We start from the raw sequence: 10,236 nt of genomic DNA on the forward strand, positions 1-10,236 counted from the left end.
TTGCAAATAATGAGTTGTTTTGATGCAAATGCTCCTCCAAGCCACTAGGGGGCCGTAAAGCGACATTTTGAGTCTGCATTGCAACGGCAAACAGCTGTCTGGAGATTTCCTTTGTGTGTTTAACAGGAAATTTGAGCAATAAAAACATAAAATTCATCACAATTTTATACTGGTTTAGATTCTGAGAATTTGTTTTACTTCTGAATATCATGTAATAAAACTTTCTGAAAATTGTTTTGTTTTCTTATTTACAAGCTAACACCTGTAAAACCTCTGAACTTTAAGGAAATGTGTCCGCCAAGAACATGATAAGGAAAATTAAGAGGAATATTTAGTAAACTAGGATAAAATCATTAAAGAATACTATCATGTTTTCAGTGAGCAGTAAAGTTTAGAAGCAGAAATATATGAATGTAATGTCGTTTTATAACCAACATCATAAACATACTGAAAATTAATATTTAAACAGGAAAAAAGTAAAATAAAATGTAATATGTACTCTATTGTCTTAGCATGAAAGAAGGTGTGAGCATTTTTTTATTCCTAATTCAAACAACAGTGGTTTATCAGAAAACATCACTGATCTGAAATAAAGAAAAGACATTTAAAAATATCATGCATATTTAGAATACTTAAAATGTGATGTATATTTAGAATATTACTAAATAGAATGATCCACAAAGTAATTGACAGACACCAAACCAATTCATTTACAAAATAACTCTTCTCTAAAACATGTTTAAATCAAGTACATGATCTACATTTTGACACATTTAGAGTACTGTTGGATGATTACTGTGGAAATCAACCACAAATGGTCTTTCCAAACTGGCATCAGCGGACCACTTCATAGTAGGGCATGCTTAAAAAAAAAAAGAATTAAATCAAACTGATTTTTACTTTGTAGATGTAAAAGCATTAAACCTAGACTCTGCAACCCTGCCTTCACCCAACACTAGGATAGGCTCCAGCAACCTATCCTCCATCCATCCTCACATCCATCCTCCATCCCCACAGCAGTAGCAAAGCCCATTTGGGACTTTTCAGTGTCTTTTCCTTCAGTTTAAGCGGCAGTAAAGCCACGTTCATACCAGACATTTGACTTGCATTTTTGAATGTTAACTGTGTAAATCTCATGAATCTTGCTCCAGCCTTTTTTTTTCACAGCTTTATTCTGATATATGACTGACTTGGTGTCTTGAAATTCCGTCTGGGCACAATCCGTGATTATTAATGTCTCCTTCTTGATCAATTTTTAAACAGTTGACGCTTCCATACATTACCAAGTCCCTGATTGGTTAAAGTCAAACCTGGTAAAAACTTTCAACGCAGGTTTTGACAAACGTTTTGTATGTAGAGCCTGAAAAGAGTTCTTGTGTATCTATGCATGAACATGGGAGTTCTCAATGCAGTAGACAGAAATGGCCGTTTACAAAGACTTTCATTGGAAGTGGTCACCTGAACACGTTTCCAAAGGTGGTGTGAACGGAGCATTACAGTTGAATATTGCAAATTTAAGAAAAAACATAAAGAGAAATGATTTTCTTTTTCCTGCTGGCAAAAAACCCGAACATGCTTTTAGAAGCTAGGCAGCAAAGTATCAAGATCAACAGGTTATTTGGAGTATAGAGAATCAGATTCAAACTAAACAAATGCCAAACTCCCTAAATCTGTGTTTTATGGGGTTTTAAAAACAGTTACCGTGGATACGGCGCTGCTGAGATACTGTTTGGGACTTGAGCAGTAGGCTGGCACCAGAGCATCGATGTCCTCCTCCACGTCCTCATCAGAAAACCCCTAAAAAACGTGAAAGGCTTCAGTTGAACTGAAGGACGTAGCATCCTCGCACACTGCTGCTTCCACACTCCCCCCTGCAGCAGCAGCAGAGCAGGACGCCGCCGGCATCTCTCATAAATTCAATCAGACAAATCCGGACAGAGTGTGGTAATTCAATTTGGCCGTTTCAAACCATAGCGCCATGGGTTTCACAGTGAGTGTGTGAACGATCGGGTGTAAAGTTCTGCTTTGAATGTAGAGACAGACAAAGCTGCTGACCAGCTCATCCATCCACCACCTGTGCTCAGCCTGCAGCTTTGAAGTCAGCTCTGATGTCAAATTAACATTCAGGCCCACAGCTGACGTCTCATTGTGAGTTTGGCCTCACAGATCCAGATGCAGATATGGCGGCACCCTTTGTGTGCTGCAGTTAGAGGCTTCACCTCCCAATCTCACTGCTTGTTGGAGCAGAAGAAGTGACTGATTTCGCTGCAGGAGCAGAGGAGGTGCTCCTTACCGCTTGGTTGAGGGCATCGTCGCTGGGCTCAGAACCGAAAGCTGACAGGTCCATCTCAGAGCGGCTGCGATCTGAGTCCAGGGGGGAGGCGGGGACAGAGATGGAAAGGGAGACATAACAGTTTATAACAAATCCAGTTAGAAAACACTCAAACCAAGCCCACACAAAACTTTCTCCTGGCAGCTGAGTCTTTCTTCTCATCCTAATTACTGGGATTTAGTTGCATAATAAGAATAGATTAATTAATAGTGTCTCAAGAAGCACTTAAAAGCCAAAGCTGAAGCTCATAATCTTCACTCGACATTTGAAAAAGTAAAACAAAATCATTTGAGGGAACTTTTTCTTTCTTCTTTAGGCGCACGACTCAAAACTCTGACAGTGTTTTTACATCATGCTGCTTTTTCACTGGTTTATCGGCGAGGATGAACGAATGGGTGCATCAGAGAATCCAACTCCAGGCTGTTTGAAGCTGATACTGTTCCATTATTTTCTCATAAAATTGTGGATTTGAGCCTCCAGTCATTCAACTGATTTTATTATAATATTTAGGCATCTGGTTCAGAGGCCTCCTGGAAGCCTCCCTGGTGAGGAGTTCCAGGCATGTCCCGCTAGGCGGGAAGACTCGCTGGAGAGACTACATCGATTAGCTGCATGTTGCAGGTCCCCCTGAGGAGCTGGAGGAAGTGGCCGGGTGAGGGAAGTCTGGGTATCTTTACTTAGATCTTGGATGGGTTCTTTGTCGTTTTGTTCTGCTTTTTGTGCTTTTCTCCTTCAGAATCTGCTGGAATTTCGTTGATCGTGTTAAAGTTTGAAAAGTTACAGTAAATCAAAGAACATAAGCATTGGAGCTCTGGTTTTAAAGGGTTAAATGATAATGTTTCAAAGGATATAGTAAAACTCCTTTCTATTTATTTTGTTGTAGAAACAAAAGGGATATGAAAACCCAACATGTTGGTTTTTTCTCCAATTTAAGAAGTTTTTACTCTTTTGTTCTATGAAAAAAGGAACTTTAAAGTTTGATCACTCGACATGTTCATTATTCAGCTTGAGAGCCAGAAGGAAGCGCGTTTGAACTTAGCTCCAGCTGCTCTCTCTGCTTTTCGTTTTAGCTCCAAGCTCCAACACAATTATTAAAACACAGAAACCGACTCTCAGTTTTCCTCTGTACAGACTTAAAGACCCACTCTGATGAAAATTGGTGTTTTCAACATGACAAAGGGCATATACATAAAGAAATGTAAGCTTAAAACTGCATTTCTGAGCCCACTTTTGATCCTCAAGGCCAGAATCACGCTTTCTAAAAGCTGAAATTACGAAACTGCAGCCACAACGGAAGATCCTCGCTCAGGAGGACTAATGGGATTAATGGTTAACTCGCTTCAGAGCAGCAGATCGGAGCGGAGATAAAGAGCGTGACATTAAAATTGACAAAATGAGGAGGCTTTTATTCAGAAAAAACTGTTGATAATGTATTTGGTTCCATGGTGACACTGGCTCCTAGCAGAGGGAGTAATTTCATCCTCTGTGACACCGAGTGTGTCAGCATCAACACTGAGAGGAGGTACGAACCTCTCCTCTCCTCCTGCTGCCTCCATATCACCTAACAGATGTGGTCTGATCTGTAAACGCTGTGAGTAAACAGTCAGAAACCCGCTTCAGACGGTTACCTGATGACAGAGAGACCCTCGACACAGAAATGGCCGGGGTGCCAGAGTTCTTCCTGTGATGGCCGGCTGCCTTTTTCTCGGGCAGGCTGTCACCGGACTGCAAACTGCTGACGCTTTCAGCTCCGTCGGGCTGCGTTCAAAGACAAAGAGATGTTAAAAAATGTTTTCATTCAGATTTTTTATTTTTTTTTAATTTGCATTTCTCCTTGCTGACCCTGACCCTCCGGGTTTCACTGGGAGTGGAGGATTTGGTCGGAGTTTGGGAGCGCAGGTTGTTGGGGACCGTAGGCAAACCTGAGGATTCCACGGCAACCGCGGCGCTCCTGAAAGCCAGAGAGAAAGCAGCCGAGCATCTGTGAGCTCACTAAAACAACTGTACAGACACTTTCAATTTGAAAAAAACATTTATAATCAGCTTTAAATTCAAAATTATGCATTGTAAACTTTAAGGAAAATTTGAAAAAATAAATGTACATCTGAACAAATGAAAAATAATCTTTTTTTGTTATAGCTGCTATTTTGTACTGTCTAATTTTGTTTTTTTCTTTTCTTTCTTTCTTCGTTTTCGCAGTTAACAGTTTTAATTAATACTTTTTGTTCGCAAAAAGGAAAAATTTTATCGTCAAACATTTCCAAAGGAAGTTAATGATGAAAGCAAGTTTGTTGGGATGTGTCTCTAGTCGGTGCTTGTGAACTTCTGCCAGAGACACCATTCAAACTTGAAGTGTTCAGCAACTACTGGGATTTTTAGGGTAATTTGGCATTTACTTTCAATGTTAGCTGGCTAGCTGTTTTTGGTTGATTTAGACATTTAGACTTCAGTCAGTTTTTAAGCTAATTTGGAGTTTAGCTAAAATTTCAACATAATACTAGCTGTTTTGGAAAAAATAGCATTTTTTTCAGGTTTTCTTTGTGGCTAATTTGACATTTAGATAATATTTTATGCTTTATGATCTTGCTCTTTGGCTTTTAAATTTGGAAATGTTTTTTAAAATGAAGCACTTTGAGCAAAACTTGTTGGAAAAGTGCTCTATAAATAAAGACTGAGTTGATTCAATTTGATTTAAACACATAATTTATGCCCAAATCTGAAGAGTCTCACAACCTTTTGTGAACTTATAACTGATCTGTGTGTAAATATGGTTTTCTGTGTGGATCATGCAATTAGTGAATATTATTAAAATATTTCTATGCTTAGGAGCTGTTTTTGAATTCATTCAGTTAGTTTTAAGCTGCTATAATTTAAAGTTGTGTGTGTCTGTAAATTGTATTTTGTGTTCTTACGTTTTTTATGAGTGTTTGAGTGCTATGCAGAGATTGACCACAAGGTGTCACTCTAAAATGGTTTGATAGTCATGAGATCTGAAGAAGCCTTTGGTTACGAAACCCAGGCTTCATTTTCCCATCGCTACTGAGAATGTTTGTCTCTTTGAAGAACTAGGAGCTCATTTTCTCATGAAAACCTCAAAATGTTTAGTTTCGGGATAAATGTCTGCATGTAGATGCAACTGTTTCTTTTTAATGTTGTTCTCTTCCTTATAAAAGCTGGTTTCACTTGTAGCTGTTTTTGTCTGTCAAGTCTGTTGATCTTTGATTCCACTGGTTTCTTGGCTAAATTTGTACATTTTGATCCCTATATCTCTGATATCCAGATTTTTGTCTTTAAATTTCATTAGAAATCTTTCCAGAAACAGGTAAAAAATGAGCCTTTTACTGGCTTTTTGCATGAAAATGTGCATAAATGCCTCAATGCTAACAGTAAAGAGTAAGTGCGTCCCTGAATCAACCCTATTCTGTCAGGTTTAAAGCCTTGAGCTCTTTATTTCTTACTTGATCTAAACGAGAGTAGACTCTGCTTTGTGTTGTTTCAGTCACCTGTTTGAATATGCGCTCTGAGCAGAACCCACACTTCCACTGCTTTGAGATTCTCCGTCTGACGCAGACTTCGCACTGGCGCCGTCGACTCCATGCTCCGGCTTCAAGTTTGATCGTCCGCCCTTCTTATCCGCTTTCATCCGACTACACACAAACACAGAAGGGAGCCTGTTATCCTCCGAGCAACACCGACTCAAAGTCCTGGCAGCCTTAGGTCCTTCCCCCTCACTTGCTGAAGCCAAAATGTACGATAATTAAACTCTAAACACCCTGATTCATTATTTCACCGCAGATAGCAATGACTGTGAATAATAAAACAAGTCTTTTGATCTTGAGAAAGTAAGATCTGCAGATCAACAACAAGAAAAATGTCTGAATTTGTACGAGTTATGTGTTTAGTCTCCATACCACCACATGATTATTGCTTCTTAAAGACCCACTCTGAGGAAAATTGTGTTTTTAACATGTTCTTGTGACATTTTTCTCATGATGGATGACATAAAAACTGCATTTCTAAGTACTACTTCACTCAACTTGATGTGAATCAGACGAAAACAGATAACTCTGAGCTATGGATGATGGGAAGGGGAGCGGCCACAACTCAAAAGGGAACTCCTGCTGCTCTGTAGAAACTATGTCCGAGAAAACGACACAGATTTTTAAAATTTTGTCTAAAAACAGATAATCATAATTCAAAGACGACTGGGAACGATGTTGAAACAGATGAAAAGATGATTGGAGTGCTGAGTTAAATGCCAGAGATCCCTTTGCTGTGAGAATTCATGCATTTGCTTCATGCTTATGTGACTTGTCCCTCAGGAAGCATCAGTTTGCAGCTGAAATGAGGGATGTTGGCCCGTGCCATCTAATTACTGCGTGTTCCAGTAACCAAATGTATCTTAATAGATATTCAATGTCTTAATCAAATCATATGAAAGCTATATCTATTTCTTCCATCTGTTCTGCATTTTGTAATTTTCTCACCCTTTCTTTTTGGCTCCGTCCACAATGCTGCGTATAGCGCTCCGGCCGGGTTTGGACTTGTCCCGTTTGTCCGGGTCCGGGGAGACCTGAGGCTTTTCCGCTGCCTGCTTATCCGCGGCTTATGATTTAAAAAAAACAAATCAGCAAACGGTGAACGAATTCTTCAGCAGAGTAATTTAGGTGAAAGTGGGCTGTCGAACTCACAGGCCGGGCTGTTGAGGATGGTGTGTTTGATCACGTCGCTGCTCATCACTTTCTGCTCGAAGCGCTTGGACCGCTCCTCCAGGAACCACTCTCCGCTCACCACCTTCAGCTCCCTGGTTTCACAAGCACACACCTCAGCACTTTCATTTGGGGAATCATCGCATCTCTGCTTCGCTTTCTATTTTGGGATTGCCTGCTTCTCCTTCGGTGACAGCTGGCGTGAGCTCCAGTCTCCACGGGCCTCTGAAGGAGATGGAGAAGGTGCTGGGAAATGGAGGGAGGTTCTACACCTAAATGGGTTTATGGGAGTCCAAGCTGAGGAACATTTGTTTATGTCAGATATGATCAGGCTGCAGGGGCGGCCATTTTTAGACTCACATAGTGATGAAAAATAGTCTACAGTTCAAGCAAATCAATCAAATAGAAAATGTGATTAGATCAGGAAAAGAAACAGAAGAGAGGGGATATTTTTTCAGTTCATTCATTCCAGGGAAAACTGGCGTCTACTGAATAAAAAAATTGGTTTTTAGGTACTTTTCGAATTTTCATACATTCATCACATATCAAGGCAGGATAAAATATTTTTTTCAGCACCAAACTGACAGCATGTTTACAATTGGGAGAAAGCAGAAGCAATAATCCCAACAGGAATCTGACACAACCAGAATAGTCAGTGCTTCAAATTTAGAAGAGAAAGCTTTAAAGAGACTCTGATGAATTTGACACTAAATTAACCTTTAAGTTAATGAATAAATCTCAACATAATCCTACTCTTCCTGCAGTAATGACACCTTAACTGATGTTGGTGTCAGCTGTGGGTTGTTGGGTCAGTAGGTGGGCAGATTAAAAGCAACCATAAAGACAAACATCAAAACCAGTAAACAGAGATAAAGGGGAGTGTTGTTCATTTTTATCACGCTTGAATCAAGTTGAGGTTTGATGTTAAGCAAGCAAGTTAGGCAGAAAAATTTGTAATTTTTTTTAAGTTTCTACATTGTGCAGTGAAAAATAATATTTCTGCAGTTGACGTCAGTTTTTGGGGTATTTTCAAACCAGGAAGTGCTAAAAGTTGCAGTAACCCACATGACCACTAGAGGCAGGTTTCAGAAGGCAAGTAACTTCCCATTTTCCTGCTAAACAGTCCCAATTTTTTATTAAAAAAATAAACATGTGTACAGCCTGAGGCCAAACATCTTTTTATTTATGTTTTAAATATGTATGGTTTGATTTTATTTAAACTTGTGCACAACATGCATTCAATGTGCTGTAACTTTTTCTTTTGATAATTCAGGATAGTGATCTCTTCCTGAGGTCAAAGGTCAAAAAACTTTGGTGGGGGTTGTAGACTTAAGATGGCAGCATGTGTTGGAAATTTTGTGAACTAAAATTCTCAATTTTCAAAAAGATAAAATTGCCAAATTTAGTACAAAATGGCCGCCAGGTCATGACTGACCTCCTGACCCAGTATGTACCAGCCAGACCTCTCCGGTCATCTGGATCCGGTCTTTTATCAGTTCCTAGAGTCAGAACTAAACATGGAGAAGCTGCATTCAGCTTCTATGCTCCACAGATCTGGAATAGACTTCCAGAAAACCTTAGATCTGCTGAAACACTCAGTGTATTTAAATCCAGGTTAAAGACTCACCTGTTCTCAGTTGCATTTGATTAATATGTATTCAAAATTTTACGTCCGCACTGTTTATGCTTGTTTTAAATTAAAATCTTTTTACTTTCTTTTAATTTTATTTTAATGATTTGAATGATGATGAATGACATTTTTACTATTTCTTTTGATTGTTTCTTTTAATGTTTTATGTAAAGCATTTTGAATTGTCTCTGTACATGAAATGTGCTATACAAATAAACTTGTCTTGCCTTGCCAAGCTGTATGTCCTGTAGCCATCCCATAATAATTTTAAACCTTCTTTTGGATTTCCCACACACTTTTTTTGTTTTGGAAGTGGTAAAAATATTTTTTGAGCATTTAATATGGTGTCATTTGGGGGACGGGTCGTTCAATAAGCTAAAAATGTGTTTTTAAGCATTAAAATTTTTAGCTAAGGTGCAGTAAGAAAGATAAGTAATAAATATTGCAAAAAAAAAATACGGTTCTTTCGACTTTGACTGCTGCAGCCCATAATAATATAATTAACCCCAGAAGATCTGTTTAGTGAGATCATATAATATTCATGAGTTTGTTTGTTTTTTTGCAAAAAAAAAAAAAAAAAAAAAAGTTAAGTTGAGGAACTAAGAGCCCATTTTTTAAATCTAAATTTAAAGTTTCAATACACCTCATAACTGCATTTGGGTGTATTTTCTATCAGATTATTTTGGATGCTCTAGCTGCAAGGAAAGTTTGCAAATTGCAACTGTAAGCATTCCTGGTAAATGTGTCCCTCAGGATGTGAGTGTGGATTTCGCATTGAAGATCTCCCAGACAAATGAAAACAGATGCTGTCATTAATCCTCAACAAACCCAACGGGGTCGTCCGCCTCCGTCATCATTGCTCTGCCTCCCACCAGGTGTCACACTTACAGGATCTTGGCACAGACGTGGCATCTCCACTTGCGCGAGCTGGCGGTTAAAGCGCGGCATTCGCTGCAGACGCGCTGCTGGCACTCCTCACAGAGCTCTCCTCGGTCAAAGATCAGGCCTAAAGTTTTACTGCAGCGAGCACACAGCCTGTCCCCGGACTCCTGAGGCCGACGGGGACCTTTGTGCTTGATCTCCAAGAGCTCGTTCTTCATCTTCCTGAAGGGCAGAAACAGGAGGAGACAAAACAAAAAGAAGATGAGGAGAAGACGCTCTTATGGAGGGGTGATGAAGTTCTTCTCACCGTATCCTTTTCTCCTCTTGTTTTCGTAGTTTCTCATCTTTTTGCAGGACCTTCAGGATCATTTCCCTTTCATGATCCAGCAGAAATGAGAGGTTCAGGTCCTCCTCAGCTTTCTCCATTGGCTCCTTCAGGTAAACTCAGTCTGAAAAATCTGCCAAGCTAATGGATAAATGATCTCCAGAAGGACTACATTATGATTATGGTCTCTGTAGTATCTAAAAAACTTGGGTTGTGCCTTTGTCAGAGCCTCTTGGAAAGCTCTGATGCTGTTCTGGTGTTTCTTCTTCTGGTCAAAGCTGCCAAAACGGGACCAGGAAACCTGGAAAAGGTGAAGAAGACATAAGGAAAATATATTTTACCTTTACGAAAGTCATAG

The 10,236-nt window shown here is 39.5% G+C and overlaps 1 protein-coding gene across 3 annotated transcripts in view; it reads right to left on the minus strand.

Moving 5' to 3' along the window:
- The window catches only part of sytl5 (synaptotagmin-like 5), a 48,725-nt gene that overhangs the window by 12,985 nt on the left and 25,504 nt on the right, over window positions 1–10,236 (minus strand). For 2 of the 3 annotated variants that reach the window (XM_024286968.2, XM_024286970.2), the window contains exons 2-10: window positions 9,861–10,179; window positions 9,560–9,775; window positions 7,024–7,136; window positions 6,820–6,937; window positions 5,836–5,979; window positions 4,175–4,283; window positions 3,961–4,090; window positions 2,294–2,364; window positions 1,702–1,797 (exon numbers count right to left, since the gene is read on the minus strand). In XM_024286968.2, the coding sequence (XP_024142736.1) occupies window positions 1,702–1,797; window positions 2,294–2,364; window positions 3,961–4,090; window positions 4,175–4,283; window positions 5,836–5,979; window positions 6,820–6,937; window positions 7,024–7,136; window positions 9,560–9,775; window positions 9,861–9,979 (1,116 nt within the window). In that variant the 5' untranslated portion in view covers window positions 9,980–10,179. The remainder of the gene's footprint in view (window positions 1–1,701; window positions 1,798–2,293; window positions 2,365–3,960; window positions 4,091–4,174; window positions 4,284–5,835; window positions 5,980–6,819; window positions 6,938–7,023; window positions 7,137–9,559; window positions 9,776–9,860; window positions 10,180–10,236) is intronic. The other variant, XM_024286969.2, reaches the window with a different exon arrangement.

This window comes from Oryzias melastigma, linkage group LG21 (assembly GCF_002922805.2).
Source record: "Oryzias melastigma strain HK-1 linkage group LG21, ASM292280v2, whole genome shotgun sequence".
Lineage (NCBI taxonomy): Eukaryota > Metazoa > Chordata > Actinopteri > Beloniformes > Adrianichthyidae > Oryzias > Oryzias melastigma.